This window comes from Garra rufa, chromosome 9, assembly GCF_049309525.1.
Source record: "Garra rufa chromosome 9, GarRuf1.0, whole genome shotgun sequence".
NCBI classification, from domain to species: domain Eukaryota; kingdom Metazoa; phylum Chordata; class Actinopteri; order Cypriniformes; family Cyprinidae; genus Garra; species Garra rufa.
In genome coordinates this window covers 25369325-25387948 of record NC_133369.1, presented here as the reverse complement: position 1 = coordinate 25387948, position 18624 = coordinate 25369325, and the positions used below count along the sequence as shown (strand labels likewise).

The 18624-nt window shown below is 38.8% G+C and overlaps 1 protein-coding gene across 1 annotated transcript; it reads left to right on the top strand.

Moving 5' to 3' along the window:
* Positions 1-1064: 1064 nt before the first annotated feature.
* Positions 1065-13828, top strand: znf526 (zinc finger protein 526). The gene is made up of 8 exons (XM_073846952.1): positions 1065-1423; positions 3788-4187; positions 4272-4432; positions 7404-7511; positions 8090-8874; positions 8963-9089; positions 9734-11323; positions 12916-13828. The coding sequence occupies exons 2-8, from the start codon at positions 3932-3934 to the stop codon at positions 13075-13077; spliced, it is 3189 nt and encodes a 1062-aa protein (XP_073703053.1). The 5' UTR covers positions 1065-1423; positions 3788-3931; the 3' UTR covers positions 13078-13828.
* Positions 13829-18624: the final 4796 nt, after the last annotated feature.

The following is an 18624-nucleotide window of genomic DNA, read 5'->3' as shown; positions in this document are numbered from 1 at the left end:
AAATAAATCAAAATACAAGAAAATCGCCTTTAAAGTTGTCCAAATTAAGTTCTTATGGTAGGAAATTTATGAAATATTTTAATGGAACATCATCTTCACTTAATATTCTACTGATTTTTGGTATAAAAGAAAAATAGATCATTTTGACCCATACAATGTATTGTTGGCTATTGCTACAAATATGCACATGCTACTTATGAGTGGTTTTGTGGTTCAGGGTCACAAATGAAAGAGATTATTATGATTAGTTCCGTGAATGATAATCTGATATTATAACATTTCCTTTCTCAGCCCATTCCTGAAGGGAAAAATACTGTTTGACTTCCATGTAAATGGACATTTAGTTAATTTAAACATTTTTGTAAAACAAGAGAATTTAATCGACAACAAGTGTGACCCTGGACCATAAAAACCAGTCATAGTAGCACGAGTATATGTGTAGCGATAACCAAAAATACATTGTATGACTCAAAATGATTGATTTTTCTTTTATGCCAAATAACATAGGATATTATGTAAAAATCATGTTCCATTAAGATATTTTCTTTATTTCCCACAGTAAATATTTCTAAACTTCGTTTTTGATTAGTAATATGCATTGCTAATAACGTAATTTGGACAACTTTAAATTCTATTTTCTTTTTTTTTGCACCCTCAGATTTCAGATTTTCAAATAGTTGTATCTCAGCCAAATATTATCCTATCCTCAGATTCACACCTTAATTAAAAATTAATTTAAAATTTATTCAGTTTTCAGAAAAATTAACCCTTATGACTGGTTTTGTAGTCCATGTTTACATTTATATTTGATCGAGATATACATTTCATGAACAATTTATAATAATAAGCATATGGTATTTTTTGAGATGTGTGGTTAATAATAAATTTATTGGTGGTTTGGGGACCTTTCCATCGCATTCTCATGCTCTAGCGTCTAAAAATGAACGTGTCCATCACAACAGCTAGAGTTTGACAGACAATCTTTTTAGCCAATCAGCGCCTTGCACCAGCCACACGCGAACCCCCATGGGGCGGGGCAGCATGCACAGAGCAAGGAACCGAGGCCAGACAAACGGTACTTTTCCACATCCACGATCATCTTTACGTCAAAATATTTAACAAACAGTGCGTAGCACTAAATAATACGGCTTCGTCGAGGTGAGAAACGCATTGTGAACACCGGAAAGCTTCTGCAGGGGCCGACGAGCGCTGCACGAGGGATTGCCCAACTGCAGCGCGCGAGGAGAGGTTCGGAAACGGCTGGGGAAAGAAGGCCTCCCTTCAACGCTCTTAGACCTGCGGAGAAAAGTGTAGAGCGCCGCCTGACGACAGCCGTATAGCGGGGTGGCTCGCTCTGGAGACAGCGGTGCGCTCCATAAGCTCTGGCAAAATCTGAAGAGCGCCACCAACTGCTCGCCACAAGGTAAACCACTGGTCCGAAACCCGCTAAATGCTGTTGTTTGTTAGTACCGATTCCGCCAAAACTAGTAGCCACGACTAGATAGAAGTTTTCAGGTGTATTATTAATAAGTTTGCTTTTAATACCCGCATCTGTACTGTATTTGGAATGTCCGTAATATTTTTCTTATTCATTGATGAAGCAACACTATTGAATTGTGGATTCATATTACGGAACTGCCATATGTTATTGTAATATAAGTGTCATATGTGACCTGATTTAATAAATGTTTTCAGAAATATTTGATAGTTCACATGTTTTTACAAAAAGTAGGGACACGGCCGTGAAACCTTAAAAGAGATATATTAAAATATGCTATATATATAGTATATTGTATTGTTTTTAACCAAGTCTCTTATGCTCACCAAGGCTGCATTTGTTTGATCAAAGATACAGAAATACTATAAAAATTGTGACATATTATTACAATTTAAATTTTATTAGAATGGACCTAATACCAGTCAAAAGTTTTTGAACAGTAAGATTTCTGCTCACCAAGCCTGCATTTATTTGATCCAATGTGCAGCTAAAATAACTACTTAAAATAACTCTTTTCAATTTGAATATTTTAAAATGTAATTTATTCCTGTGATCAAAGCTATATTTTCAGCATCATTATTCCAGTGTTTAGTGTCACATGATGCTTTAGAAATCTTTCTAACATGCTGATTTGCTGTTCAGGAAACATTTTATTGTTATCAATATCTATTATTTGTATTATATATTTTATAATATTTTACATTTTTCTGAAGTAAAAAGCTTTTGTAACCTTATACACTTACATTATACCATTCAAAAGCTTGGAGTTAGTATAATTTTTTTGTGGGGGAAGAAATTATAGTCATTAATACTTTTATTTAGCAAGCTTGCTTCAAATTGATCAAGTGATGATAAAGACATTTATAATGCTATATTTGTATTTCAGAAAAATGCTGTTCTTCTGAACTTTCTATTCATCAAAGAAACCTGAAAAAAATTCTACTCAGCTGTTTTCAACATAACTATAATTTAACTATATTTTTTGAGCAACAAATCAGAATATTAGAATGATTTCTGAAGGATCATGTGACTGGAGTAGTGATGCTTAAAATTCAGCTTTGAAATCACAGGGATAAATTACATTTTAAAAGATATTCAATTAAAAAAATATTCAAATAGGAAATTTTAAATAGTAAAAATATTTCAAATTTTTACTGTTTTTGCTGTACTTTGGATCAAATAAATGCATGCTTGGTGAGCAGAAGAGACTTCTTTAAAAAACATTAAAAACAGTTGTGCTGCTTAATTTTGTTTGGAAACTGTGATATGTTTTTTCAGTATTTATTATATAATAAAAAAATAAATAAAAAAAGTCTTTACTTTGGTCCTTTTTATCAATTTAATACATCCTTGCTGCAATTTTTTTCTGACCCCAACCTTTCGAATGGTAGTGTATATTGTTAGAAAAGATACTTCAACGTCAAATAAGTGCTGTTCTTTTTAACGTTTTATTTATCAAAGAATCCTGAAAAAAAGTATCACAGATCCCCAAAAAATATCAAGCAGCATAACTGTTTCCAGCATCGATTATAAATCAGCAAATTAAAATGATTTCTGAAGGATCATGTTACACTGAATACTGGAGTAATGACTGAAGAAAATTCAGTTTTGCGTCACAGAAATAAATAATACTTTAAAGCATATTAATATGGAAAAACACATTACAATAATATTTCACAATATACATTTTTTTCTGTATATTTGTAACTTCTTTAAAAAAAATCTTACTGATCCCAAAATATTTGAACGGCAGTGTAAACATAAATACAATTTTTGACTATATATGTAATCTATGTGTAATAATAATCTAAAACATATGTCAGTTTTACATTGTACATCTTTATTTTAAGTGTCTTTTAGCAGTTTAATTAGGATTGTGTTAATTGTGGATCACTGATCTTACCAGTCTGAGGTGGTTTTAGGGGTATTTAATGCCAAAATTAAAGAGAAAATCGAGTGAAATTGTACATTTGTGTATAATCTATATTGTGTATATAAGTTTTGATATTTTAATATATTTTAAATGCCACATAAAGTTGTGGGGCATACTTTTTTGTCTCAATGATTATATAAATTATGTCCATAATATCTATACAATTAGTGACCTGTGGAAATCTGATCCTGAATGATTTTATTATGAAATTTAATATGAAACTGAAAGGCCAGACAATTTGTCTGGGAGTCATTACTAACTCTAGAGTCTTAATAATAATAATAATAATAATAATTAATAATAGAGTCTTCTGGCATATCGGTATTGCTCAAGTTGCATTTTTTTCTTTTTTTCAGGTTGCTTTGAGGCTTAGGATTCGTATCGAGCATAACAATGCATACTGAATCCAGTGACTGTGACTCATAACCCCAGCACTGCATCTGCTCTTCAGCACACCAAGAGACTTTGCATCTTAACAGGTTTATAACTGTGCAGTTACCATGAGCGAGCAGGAATATGTGGACCATCAGTACATGTGCAGTGAGTGCCAGCAGCTCTTTAATACGCTGGAGGAGGTGCTGGTGCATCAGCAGATCCACACCGGAGCAGAGGGGGACGAGGTTGAGGTCCTGCCGAGCCTTGAGGACTGTGATGCTGGGGAGAGCCAGTATCAGTGCCTGGAGTGTGGAGCCATCTTGAGGAACCCAGATGAACTGCTGCTGCATCAGGAGCTGCACATGAGAGAAGCAGGCCAGGGTGAGTGCAGTTTTCATTAATGTGCTTACTTGGAGATGTTTTTTGGAAATGCATGTAATCAGCACATGAATGCTTTATTTTCAGAGCTATGTGAAGTCACAGAGGTGGATGCTGTTGACGCAGAAGTGCCAATTCAATACCAGTGTTTAGAATGTCTTGCTCTGTTTGACACACCTGAACTGTGGTTGGCTCACAGACAGACACACAACAGAAGCAGCACCCACAGCAGCTTGAGCACCGACACAGTAAGTACACACACACACACACACACACACACACACACACACACACACATACGTTTTAGTGATGCTCCGATTGATCGGCCGATATTGGCTAAAAATAGCTTGATCGGCGAACCCCAAAAGCGCCGATCAAAAAAGCCGATCACTTGACCTAAATTACTCGCGCAACTTTTTCACACGTGCATGCACGGCGCACAAGTAAACAACAGCAGAACGGAGCTTACCAGTGGCAACATGAGTACTAAATTCCTTATTCGTTTTGTATTGGGCATGTGACTAAGTTGTGCGTGTACAGAGCGCTGACTGTAGTTTTGGCGGAGAAGTTTACTTTCGGTTTCATTCTCTGCTATCTTCAGTGAGTGGTAAATGTGCGTGCTTGAATGTAAATGCATGTATCTTTCTATATCCGTCATATTGCAATAATGTTACCGCTGTATGTCTGATTGTTGTCATCAGTTCATGTTGTAGTTCAGTTCATATAGAATGAGGAGAAACGGTGCGCGTGTAATTCACGTGCGTATGTTTAGCACCATTTTATCGCATCGTAATTCGAATGAACGCATATAGATGTTACTGAGGTGAATGTTTATGTTTCCTATATACAGACGGATTCTGATATATCGTATTTAATTCAGCCTAAACCACATTTTACTACCTTTATCCTAATGACTGTGCAATGCTGGATAATATAATCCTTACATCATCTTAAAAAGCAGCTACAAATAACAAGCAAAGAACATTTACAATATCAAAGAACTTCACTAACTAGTGTAGCCTAGTCTAGTGCGAGGAGCACTTTAAAAAACACTCCCGTTATAATCAGTTTATCTATGTACACTGTATGATGTATAAATCTCTTACCCATGTGGCGCGTTAAGGCGACTTGGCCACTCTATGCGTGTGTTTATACCACGGCAAGTTTCTGAAGCATCCTAGAACCGACTCTGCGCTGCATCGCTAAAGTTAGGCGCCTTTTTGACGGATAATAATAATAATCGTCTTGCTATCGTCAAAGGCATCAGCAACAGGCGATATTCCTAACTATCGTCGATACACGATCCTGTCGTCTACAACCCTAACTTGGTGGTTCTTCAAGATCTTGACTGTAGCCTATTTCTACAGTTTATTTTTTTCAATATTGTTAATTTAGAGTTAGTTTCATTTTTACAAATGGTGCAAACTCTGCTAGATTATAGATAAAAGATTCCCATTCCCCTGCCATTCGTATTTAATTCAGCCTAAACCACATTTTACTACCTTTATCCTAATGACTGTGCAATGCAGTGTGTGTGTGTGTGTGTGTGTTTGTTCACTTCTCACTGCTGTGTGTGTGCACTTGGATGGGTTAAATGCAGAGGGCCAATTTCGAGTATGGGTCACCATACTTGACAATACGTCACAACTTTCACTTTCACTTTCTGTGATCGGCAATCGGCAGATCATGATCTTGGTGATCGGTAATCTGTGATCGGCCCCAAAAATGCTGATCGGAGCATCTCTAATACGTTTACTTAGCTATAAGAATGGGGACATTACATAGAATCCTATTGGTTTTTATATAGAGATTTTATAAGCGAATCCTAACCCACATGCTTAACCCTACACCTCACAGAAAACTTTCTGCATTTTAACAATTAAAAAAAAACATCTTTATTTTTATACCAGTTTTACAAATGTTTTTTTTTTTTTTGAGATTTTGACAACAGTGCACAGACTATGCAGTTCTGTGATTGCGAGTTTTTTAAAATGTTATTTACAGTTGAAGTCAAAAGTTTACATACACCTTGCAGAATCTGCAAAATGTTCATTATCTTACCAAAATAAGAGGGATTATACAAAATGCATGTTATTTTTTATTTAGTACTACTGACCTGAATGAGATATTTCACATAAAAGACGTTTATATATAGTCCACAAGAAAAAAATAATAGTTGAATTTATAAAAATGCATACACTTTGTTCTTAATACTGTGTTGTTACCTAATTGATCAACAGATGGGTTTTTTACTTAGTGATAATTACTCATGAGTCCCTTGTTTGTCCTGAACAGTTAAACTGCCCTCCTTTTTTATTTTTGTGTATTTGAATCCTTTCCAACAATGCTTGTAGAATTTTGAGATCCATATTTTCATATGCAACTATTATAGAAGGTTCAAAGCTCACTGATGCTTCAGAAGGAAAAACGATGCATTAAGAGCTGAGGGGTATAAACTTTTGAACAGAATGAGGATGTGTACATTTTTCAGTTAAGTATCATATTTTTTTTTATTTAGTACTGCCCTTTAGAAGTTACAGAAGATACTTACATGTTCCCCAGAAGACAAAATAAGTTAAATTTACCCTGATCTCAATGCATCGTATTTCCTTCTGAAGCATCAGTGAGCGTTTGATTCATTGTTGGAAAGGGGTGCTACTTAACATTTTGTGGGCAACTGTAATACATTTTTTTCAGGATTATTATTATATTAATATTAGGTTCAAAACAAGAGCTTACTTGAAATAGATTTTTTTGTTACAATGTAAAAGTCTATACTGTCAGTTTTTGTGACATATAAATATAAATAAATGTATATATATATATATATATATATATATATAAATGTTATATATGTATATAAATATATATAAATGCTTCCTTGCTGAATAAAAGTATAATTTAAAAATATTTTTAATCCTAAACCCATGAACACTGTTGAAAGTGTAGAAATCTAATTTTGACAGATAACAATAAACTGAAAAAACACTAATTCTAAATCTTCAGTAACATAATAATGTCTAACAGAAAAATGTGTATCTATTTAAACAAATCATTTAAGACAGTAAACTGTAGACAGTTTAATTAATATAATTAAAAATGTCTACACTGAGGTTGTTGAGGTGCTCAACAAACAACTTGTGTGTACGTACTACAGAGTAAAATATTTGTCTTGTGATCTTTTTAGCATTTCTAATTAAATTTTGTGTTCTGTTTCAGGAATATGTTCTTCAGGCAGATGGTTCGTTCACTCCGGTTCAGTTGCTCAATGTTCAAAATCTAGTTCTGGATGAACAGAAGGCAGGCCAGATCCTGACTTTAGCCCAGGTTTGTTTAATGCTACAAACATGTATACACACACAACAAATACATTCTTGAAAGCCAGGTTGTTTTACATCATGATCTAACTAGGTGGGATGCGAGAAAAGCTATATTTGATTTCCTGTTTTGTCACACTGGGTAGTCCTGCCCACTCATTAGTCCAAAATGTGCTGAAAATGTTGCAGTGCACTTAGTTCACCCAAAAATGAAAATTCTGTCATTAATTACTCACCCTCATGTCTTTCAAAACCCGTAAGACTTTTGTTCATCTTTAGAACACCGATTAAGTTTTTGATGATATCTAAGAGTTTCTGACCTTGCATAGACAGGAACACCTGACACATTCAAGGTCCAGAGTGGTAGAAAGAATATCGGTAAAATAGTCCATTTGACATCAGTGGTTCAACTTTAATTTTAAAAAGCTACAAGAATACTTTCCTTATGGGTTTGGAATGACATGAGGGTGAGTAATTAATGACAGAATTTTCATTTTTGGGTAAGCTGTCTAGGCCTATTGCTAAATTGTTTTAGGATATTACAGATCCCATATTTCCTAGCTTACTTTTGTTGTTTTTGTTTTTCAGGCTCTTCGAGAGCAGGAAAACCCATCTAAAACTGCAGCCTCTTCCAGAACCATGCTAGTATCAGCCAACGCTTCCCTGCCTGGCTCTACCTCTGCGATGCTCCGCCTGCAGTTCTGCTCCGCCCAAGCAATCGCTGATGGTTCTGCTTCGGCTACTCTCCGCAAAGCTAAACTCCTCGCCCCTCTTTTACCTGCCGATCCTATCCGGCTGGACAATGTGACCACTTTAAACCTCCTCCCTTCCTCTGGTCAGGTGAATGCGGTAAAGAAGGAAAATGAGGAGATTTTAATTATCCATCCTTATGAGTGTTCTGAGTGTAATCTGCTGTTCAGCACACCAGAGGATTTCCTTCAACACCAGGGGGAGCATTTCTTAGGTCAGGACAAAGAGAGTGGTGACACTGGGGTTATGGTGGGGTATGAAGACAGTTCTGGGGCTAAGGAAGATGAAGGAAGAAGCGATGGATCAGAAGAGGGCAGCAAACTTGGCAAAGTTATTGCTGGGAGGCGTACGTACACTGCCCGCTCAGCTGGTTTGGGTTTGACACAGTCATCCAGCAATCTTCGATGTGAGGAGTGCAAAAGAACATTCACCTCTGCCAATCGGCTTGTGGCACATCTTCGAGTACATGAACAAGGAACACACGAGTGTCCAGAGTGTGATAAGGTGTTTAAGAAGTTGGTGTCACTGCAGACTCACATGCGCACACACTCTGGTGAGGCACGTTTTCTGTGTGTGGACTGTGGACATGGTTTTACAACAGAAATGACTCTTATGATACACAGGTAACTGTAAAGTCAAACATCACAACTTGCTCATGATTTGGGTTCTCTGTCATCAAAACTAATTTTTCTCTTGCTCTTCCCACTTTAGGAAATCCCATACATCTGAGCCACTACACAAATGCCCATTTTGTGCCAAAACGTTCACTAACATGACCAAGTTCTTGTACCATCGTCGCACTCACCGAGTCCGTGAGCCGACCACACCAGTCTCTCAGGTAATAGTAGACTTAATGAGGAAAATTAGCTATGCTCAACATCAATATCATATTGGTTATTAGCCAATAGGTTTCGCAGATCGCAAATAATCTGATTCATATCACAATCAGTTGATTTCGGTTGTGTATGGTAAATAATTAGAATAAGATCAGAACTTTGCATATCGCTAATCATTTGATTTAGATCGGATTTGAACTTGGGACGCTCGTATATGCGCTATATGTCGGCACACTTGCCTACAAGACTATCAGCGGCAACTCAAATTGAGATATTTTTGATCAAATCTGAGTGCTTTATGATCCTGCATTTGATTTAGCCAGGACTTCGGAGAGGGTTTGCGAGTCAGAGTGCTTTATTTTAGTGCATCCCTGCAATGCAACTGACACATTTAAGGTAGTAAGGTCATCGTTAAAATAGTCCATGTGACATTAGTGCCTCAACCGTAGTGTTATGAAGCTCCGTGTCAGTCTTCGTTGCACGTTCACGAGAGTACCACAATGTATGCGTGAATTATTATTATTGAATTATTACATATTTGCACTAAGGTCAGTTTTGCATTTCTTTTTCTCATTTAAAGGGAATTGAAAGTCAATTACTTAACTTAGAAAAATGTGAAATTAATTCAGACCTCTCCTCTCTGCAGTTTGTACTGGCCCAGCAGTCACCTCTCTCTATTATCCAAAGAGCAAGAGAACGAGAGGCTGCTTGGAGGAAAGATAGACAGACGGTGACAATTCCTCCCGTGAAAGATGACAGAAGAGAGTCCAGTGACACGGGTCCTATGCTCATTGAGGGTATTGCAGTAGTTTCCCAGTCTTCAGAGCCAACAGAAAATGGGCTTCATGCTGAACTCTCAAACACAGGACAAACCCAAAATGGAGGGAAAATACTGACAGACGACCCCAACCATTCAACTACTGCCAATGTGGAACGAGGAGAGGAAGAAAGTAATCACGGGACTTCTATGGCTGAGGAACAACCAAAGTTCCCTTGCTCTATTTGTAAAAAAAGATTTTCCTCACAGGTCCGCCTGTTGCGTCATCGCCGAACGACTCATACGACCGAAAGACGCTTTAAATGCAACATCTGCGGGAAACCGTTCAAGAAGCAGATTCATCTGCGAAACCATTTGCGGACCCATACGGGAGAGCGACCATTCCAGTGTAGTGTGTGTGGAAAGACCTTTTCCTCTCTTGCAAATCTTTCCCGCCATGGACTCACTCACACGGGAGTCCGTCCGTACCGGTGTGACATCTGCCACAAAGCCTTCAGTCAATCGTCAAATCTTCGCCAACACCGTCAGCATCTTCACAGCAACGCGACACCCTCACCTTGTCCAGACTGCTCTGCTACTTTTATCCGTCCTGCTAAACTTGTAGCTCACCGTTTTCTTCACCACCCAGGGTCACCGGCACCTTACCCTTGTCCTCACTGTTCTGAGGGGTTCTTGCGCAAGCGTCAGCGAGACCTACATTGCTTGGAGGAGCATCCCAACTTGACCCAACCACATAGCTTCTCCCAGGACTCCCAGGTTAGCAGTCAACAGGGCTTAACAGATAATACAGAGCAACTAAGTGCTCCTTCAATGGCAAAACCTAATCTAGATTGCACTATTTGTGGTAAGCGGTTAAACTCTCCTGCAAATCTCCGTTTGCACCAACTAAGTCACGGACTTGGGCCCGGCCGGCCACGAGGCTCCAGCTCCACCACTGGGAAGACTCATCCCTGTCCGGTCTGTGGAAAACTCTTTGGTTCTGCCTCAAGCGTTACGCTACACCAGAGAGTACACACTGGGGAGCGTCCGTATCCTTGTGCAATCTGTGGAAAACGGTTTCGCCAGAATACGCACCTGCGGGAGCACCTTCGTACACATTCGGGTGAGCGTCCATTCCGGTGCGAGTTCTGTGATAAGGGCTTTGTGCAGAGCATGCATCTAGCAGAACATCGGCGTACACACACGGGCGAACGGCCGCATTCTTGTGGTGAATGTGGAAAGACCTTCAAGACGGTTTCGAACCTTAGGAACCACCTTAAGACCCACAATCGCACCCAAAAGCAACAAGAGCCAGAGCACAGCCAAGAAGCAGTGGCTGTAGAATCTGAGACAGCAACAGTTGCTGTTGTGGAAGCCTCTGAGATGGACCTAACAGCAGCCATACCAGCCTTCTGCCAGCAAGAGGTGCAGCTTGGACAGTCCCAACTCATTCAGATACAGACATCCAACCTGACTCAGGTAGGAAGCTGTTACTTCTGTGTGTTAGAGCTTGGAATCAATTTCCAAAAGGCGCCAGGAACCAAAAATCTATTGCAAAGTTTGAAAAAAACTATCTATCTTTAAATGGATAGTTCACCCAAAAATGAAAATTATTCTACGATTTACTCGCCCTCAAGCCATGCTAGGTGTATATGACTTTCTTCTGTCAAAAGGATTCAATTAGAGTTATATTAAAAAATGTCCTGGCTCTTCCAAGCTTTTTAATGGCAGTAAGTGATGGTCCAGATTTTGAAGTCCAATAAAGTGCATAAATCCATCACAAAAAGTGCTCCACATGGCTCCAGGGAGTTAATAAAGGCCTTCTGAAGTGAAGCAATGCATTTGTATAAGAAAAATATTCATATTCACAACTATTCACAAAATACTGTATTTTTACACCCCAAGGAATAACAGTTAATTTTATTATGGTTACTTATTTTAAATAAGGGTGTGCTCACACTTGTAGTTAGGATTGTTTGGTACATTTGGTCCTGGTCCGCTTAGCGTTTATACTGGCATTTTTCACAGGGAACCTAAAGATACCAAACCTAAAGGCATAGTGATACATTCACAACCTGATTGGTCGGGATGAATGACGTATATTTTCTGACGGAACTCACCGAACACTCTCTGCTCGTTTTGTTTTGGATACACCGCTTGTTCCCTTCGTGAAATTGTGTCGTATTATAGCATCACATCTTGTCATTACTTCCTGTTTTTTGTTAGTTTAGAGGTATTTGGTCCATGTTGCATTCATTTTTCATTCAAACTGCACCAGAGTTTGTTTGGAAGCAGACCGAGACCCATCTTTTCAGCGGTCTCAGTCCGCTTGTTTGGTGCGCACCAGGGTTTGAATAGCAGCGTTGAAACTTACTCAAATGAACTGCACTAACCGAGCAATCGCACCGGAGTTTGTTTTAATCAAACCAAACATGGCAAGTGTGAACACACCCTAAGACATCCTTGATGGCGTATGCAGCCTGTATGGTCATGTGACGTGTTTTCGATTGTGTAAGACAAAGATCATTTATAAAATGCAGGAAAAACGCCATTGTAGATGAGGATCATTTTCATTTTAAAACGAAAACCCACTAGTGTAAACAGGGCCTTAGAATCGATTCCAAATTTTGGATTCTGTGTGTGAAGCCCTGTTTACACTAATGCGTTTTCATTTTAAAAATTAAAACAATCCTTGTCTACACTGTTGTTTTCACTGCATTTCAGAAACGATCTCACGAAATTGCATGTCAAATGACCATTCAAAAAGAGCATGATGTTGTTGTTTACACAGTCGTCAAGGATATGCAGAGCAAATGTAGACCTCGTGGCATCATTTTCAAAAGTCTCCTTTTTTGGTTTGTTTACACTGAAACGTAACACCGGAGTTTTCAAACTAAAGCATTTTGGAAGTGTCACTTTTAGCGGGTCGTGGTGTAAACGACAGGTGTAATCGTAGCAAACGTTATGCGTTTTAAAAGGAAAATGCACCAGTGTAGGCATAGTCTGAGTTTGAGTCTCTGCTAGTTTTTTGTGCAAAAAATAATGGTTTATATTTTTTGTCAACATTTCAGACTCAGGGAACTCCCACTATCATGTGTAATGAGCTTGGAGAGACTATAGCCATCATCGAGACAAGCGGAGACCTGGCAGAGGCCATCGAGCTGTACCACACGGCACTGGAGAGTGGCATCAACATGGACGCCATCACTGTGGACAACCTGCAGCTAATGTGAGAGAAGTGGAAAAACAGTGCAGCATTCCAGTGCCCATTATCTTGAAGTTGAAGACTGTGATTAAACGAAGAGCATAAGTAATGGCAGACGGGTCAGAACAAGCGTAGAGAAAAAACAATGAAAGCAGAGAATGAGAGAAAGTGTTCCAAATTCAACACATTGTATTCATTTCCATTAGGGTCATTGAATGTGTGAACAAGCATACCTCAGATAGCCACTCTGGTCCATACTTTAAAATATTTTTCAGCCTTTTTTATTTTTAAAAGACATTTTTCAAAATAATTTCAACTTACAATCTTAAAAAGAGGGTTGATTTTAGAGGATGCGACTGTGATAAGATGGCTCCTGTTTTGGGACTAGAAATGGACAGTCTGTCTTACTGATGACACACTGCATGACACTCTTGTTCTGACATTTGGACAAAGCCAGATGGAGGGTATGAAGGCACAGATTTCAACGAGTAAGGAATTACACCCGTGGAGCAGGTTGATACCACAGAATGGTGTGTAATGATTTCCGGTTAACATTCTGACTTGAAGTTCTTGCAAAGAGTAGTTTAAGGCCCTGAAGAACAAAACAACAGGGCAGCGGAATTGTCATTGTGGACAGACATTACGCACCATCACTCCAATGGACAAAGGATTCCCGTGTATACCCATCTCTTGGTCTGTACACTGAATGTTTGTAGCATTTTTAATGTTATGATGCTGATATGGAGAAGTGTTGCAAATAAACTTAAACTGTTCGTCTGGCTTCCGTGTAATTGCTTTGAGGAAGTGGTTACAACAGCAATAACCAGCAATCATGTCACCTTAAAGAAATAGTTCACTCAAAAATAGGGCTGGGTATCGAGTTCGATACTTTTTAAGCACCGACCGAATTGTCTCGATACTATCGAGTATCGAAAAAATCATTTTCGTTCGGTACCAAATTTCGATACCCAAGGGTATAATCTTGTCAACGGCAGTGAGCTAGAAAACGTGCGGCATCTTTAACATGCCTGGATCAAATGCTGGTGATTAGCTGAGGAGAGGCTGCCTTGAAAATCAATAGTTTACGGCGGTTACACCCACTCGCCCAGAGCTTGTCAAATGTGAGGCTGTAATGTACACTATACTTTAAAACATAGCATAAATTTAACGCAAACGATGTTTAAGCGATCAAAAGTATTGCTACATTATGCCAATATTGACGGCAACAGCGTGCCATGCAATATTTGTAAAAAGGTTATCGCGTCCAAGACTGGCAACACGTCAAATATGAGAAAACACCTGTCACATTCTGTCGGATACAATTCTGGCGCCTCAGTCTCAATATAGTCTCAGTATAGGTACAACGCGACATACATTCACATCAAACGATAACTCATTGGCAGAGTTGCACTCACGCAGGGGCATAATTTTCACTGGGGACACGCTTTTCTAAATCCCGTTTGTGTCCTCCCACTTTCAAAAGGTTTTGTTAAAGTAATCTCTTGTATTGTAGAATGCACGCTCATCACCGCCGAGTTTCGCGGATCGTTAAAACGAAACCAAAAGACGCGCACACGCATTCAAAAGCAATTTTAATACCCCACGTTTAGAGAACGACTCCCCAATGCGCGCAAATTAGGCTACTTTAAATATTGAAGCTGTTATTAGTGGGCTAATAAGTTGTGTAGTTGTCTATTAATAGCTCTGTATCATGCTTGAAGATTCGGTCTCTGTTTGCACTTCGAATTTGAAAGAGTAGCCTACTTTGATTATGGCTGTATTTATTGTCTACACGACTAAAAAAGAACTGTCGTTTATTTTTTGTTATTTATAATATATTTTGTCATTTATTTAGATTTTAATCTAAATGCAGTGGTTGCCTCTAATTTAAATGGCTGTACCTATAATAGAGAAAATAAACATCTTGTTCATGTACTCATATTATCATTCATTCTTGTCCCTTGCTTAAGGTGTAAACTAAATATATTAAAAAGGCTTTCGGAATCAGCCCATTTGCTTGTAAAACATCGATCAAATCAATCAAAATCGACCATGAAGAATCAATATCGGTGCTACATGCTAATTTTTCTGAAGAAGAACTGTTGAGTGATTTCAGGTGATCTTAAGGTTAGTTCACCAAAAAATGAAAATTCTGTCATTAATAATTCACCCTAATGTTGTTCCAAACCCATAAGACCTTTATCTTCAGAACACAAAATGAAGATCATTTGGATTTAATCCAAGAGCTTTCTGATCCTCCTATATTTACTGGATATGCATTTTCAATGCCCAGAAAGGAACCAAAAACATAGTCAAAATAAGTCAATGTGATATAAGTGGTTCAATCATAATTATATGAAGCTGCAAGAATACTTGTGTGCAAAGTAAACAAAAAATATCTTCATTTGTAGATAATTAATGACAGAATTTAAATTTTTGGGTGAACTAAACCTTTAAGCAGCAGTGAGCCTCACAAATACTTAAATCTGATTGACTTAAAACTGTTTGAACTTCATAAAAAAAAAAACATTCACTGATATATTGTGTTAACTGCTTTGTTCATTTTGTGCTTTTGTTCCTTTGTTTATTGGTCTTAGAGATAAGCCTGATGTGAAAAGTGTCACAAACATCCTGAAAAAAAATAAAACCAAAGTTTCTATGAGATTATGTGTTGTAATCTTGTTAAAATATATTTCTTAAAATAAAAGTATTGAAAAAAGTATCGTTCGGAACCGGTATCGAATTCAGGGTATCGGTATCGAACATTTTGGAACGATACCCAGCCCTACTCAAAAATAACTTTCTCTCATCATATCTTTATCTCATGTTTTTTTTTTAAACGTCCACTGAAGTGCTTTGAAACACACAGCGTTATTCTGTGTTGACTTAATTTCAACTGAAACAGAAAGACCCGCCTCCTTTTTTAAAAAGCCAATCGTTTAATTTATACCACAGCTTGGGCAAGAGCCGTTGAGCTCAGTAAAGCCGCATTTGACAGCATATAGCAGCTACAATCTCATCCACATCGCTAGAAAATATAGCATTCTGTGTAGAATTCAAATAGATGAGATACGTTTTGTAATCTGTGGCGATTTGTGCATATGAATCGTTCCTTGCGCCTTCCGTGCATGCGCTCTGGCGGTTCGCATGACAGCGCGAAACCAGACTTCTTTTGCCCAAATAGAAAGCATTAAAAATGGTCATTTATTACTAATCAATCGGAGTGGGAAAAATATTTGGAGTACTATAGACTGCCAAAAGTTCTAACAAATCAAGGTTAAGAGTGCAAAAAACTGTCTCAGGAACAAAAGCCGTTTGTGTTTGGCCAAACTGAACCAGATGGTTGGCAAGAATCTTGACAACATTCATGTTTGTTTTTATAATTTCCAGTCAGGTAGGTGAAATATTAGGCTAATTTCTTAATTATTACTGATTGTATGTATCTTTACCAACTATTAACTTTAGTTTGTCAAAATATTGCACCTTTTCTGTTTACGAAGTCCTCTATATGATTTAGCAGCTTCCAAGTTTTTTTTTCTGTGGTTCAGACAGCATAAATTAGCAGAACAATGTATTCAGTAGAGTATTAATCGTGTAATCCATGCTGTTGTTTACATCCAAGTATTGCCAATATTCCGTGCATCCAGGTAACTGACCAAATCATGACTTAAGTGCAAACTCTCTGTAGTGTAGGGGTGGGGCACTTCGAATTCTAGAGAGCATTTGATTGGATATAAAGTTTGATGAGAAGCTGAAGTGCAGGGTGATGTCATCAAAATCAGTAATCCATATTGGCAGAAGTTTGAGACTGTACGTTTTGAATGCTTATGTCTTGTAAATGCGAATTCCGTAATTTTTTTTTTTAATTGACTAGCTTCTAGATAACCTTAATAGGGTTGTTCACTTCCAAAACAAAAATTTACAGATAATGTACTTACCCCTTTGCCATCCAAGATGTTCATGCCTTTCTTTCTTCAGTCATAAAGAAAGTTTTTTTTAGGAAAACATTTATCTCCATATAGTGGACTTCAATGTTGCCTGTGAGTTTGAACATCCAAAATGCAGTTTAAACGCAGCTTCAAAGGGCTCTAAACAATCCCAGCCGAGGGTCTTGTAAAAAAACTCACATCTTAATTTCTCCTCCAACTTCAAAATGGTTCTGCATCACTGCAGAAGGACCAACCCAGTGTTTTAAAAGTGACCATGCAAAGAAGGTCAAACAGTGATGCAGAACCATTTTGAAGTTGGAGGAGAAAATGAGATGGGAGTTTTTCGACCTACCCTAATTGTATTGACTCAGATTACACAGAGTATGCATGCGCATCGCAGAGTTAGACAACATGGGCATTGTCATATGTAGCCTGATGTTTCATGTCTTTTGCCTTTGTTTTGCACTGTTGTGATTTGGTTCCTCCCTCTGTCTTCCCCCGTCTGTTTGTAATCATTTGGTTTAGTCCTTGTTTAGTCATTATCTGTATCACCTGTGTGTCTTGATTAGTTTGCTTTATAAGTCAGTCTTTGAGTTGAGTCCTTTGTCGGTCATTTCACTTCATAACTTATGTTACCCTGTGTGTGGATGTCTCCTGCCTTTCGGAAGAGTTTTATTAAAGTGATTTTTGTTGGATTTACGTCTCCCGTCTCATCAACCAGCACTACACCGTGACAGAATGACCGACCCAAACTGTAGTGCTGAGGAACGCCTGTGGAGCTTGAGGCAGATCGGTCGGGAGTTGGAGCGGTATGTGGAGGATTTTATTGAGATTTATCATCGGGTGAGCTTGCCCGACCCCTCTATTAGCATTGTGCATTTGTGTTTCATGTCCCGTTTGTCAAGTTGGTTAGCATAATTCTCTATTTAAACGGCTCCAACTTTGAGATGGAGCAAATAGAGAATTCCAGTCCGATCCAACGTCCAACCCCCTCAGAAGCACAATACATCGCACCAGCTAACCCAACGCCAATAGCCTCTACATACCGATCCAACAGTTCAGACCGCCTGCCTCGCCCTGAACGTTCGGCAACCCTCCAGAGCTCCATAGACTTCCTCAGCCCAACACCGCTGGCCACCGTTCCCGATCTCCCGGTCGAGATGACCGCAGTTCCTGATTTCCCGGCCGAGATGGCCACAGTGCCTGATTTCCCGGAGATGGCCAGCGTTCCTGAGTTCCTGGCCGAAATGGCCCCTGTGCCTGATTTCCTGGTCAATATGGCCACAGTTCCTGATTTCCCGGCCAGGATGGCCGAAGTTCCTGATATTCCTGTCAAGATGGCCACAGTTCCTGATTTCACGGTCAAGACGGCCACAGTTCCTGATTTCCCGGCCGAGATGGCCACAGTTCCTGATTTCCCGGCCGAGATGGCCACAGTTCCTGATTTCCCGGCCAAGATGGCCGCCAAGCCTGAATCCCCGGCCAGAATGGCCGTTGTTCCTGAGTCCCTGGCCAAGATGGCCGACAAGCCTGAATCCCTGGCCAAGATGGCTGTTGTTCCTGAGTCCCTGGCCAAGATGGCCGCCAAGCCTGAATCTGCACCCAAGATGGCTACCGTCAAGTCAGAATCTCCGCTGGTTCCGCCC

Coding starts and splice junctions, on each gene's coding strand:
- znf526 (XM_073846952.1), top strand. CDS start 3,932: ATGAGCGAGCAGGAATATGTGGACCATCAGTACATGTGCAGTGAGTGC. Junction 4,188..4,271: donor CATGAGAGAAGCAGGCCAGG/GTGAGTGCAGTT, acceptor CTTTATTTTCAG/AGCTATGTGAAGTCACAGAG. Junction 8,875..8,962: donor ATGACTCTTATGATACACAG/GTAACTGTAAAG, acceptor TTCCCACTTTAG/GAAATCCCATACATCTGAGC.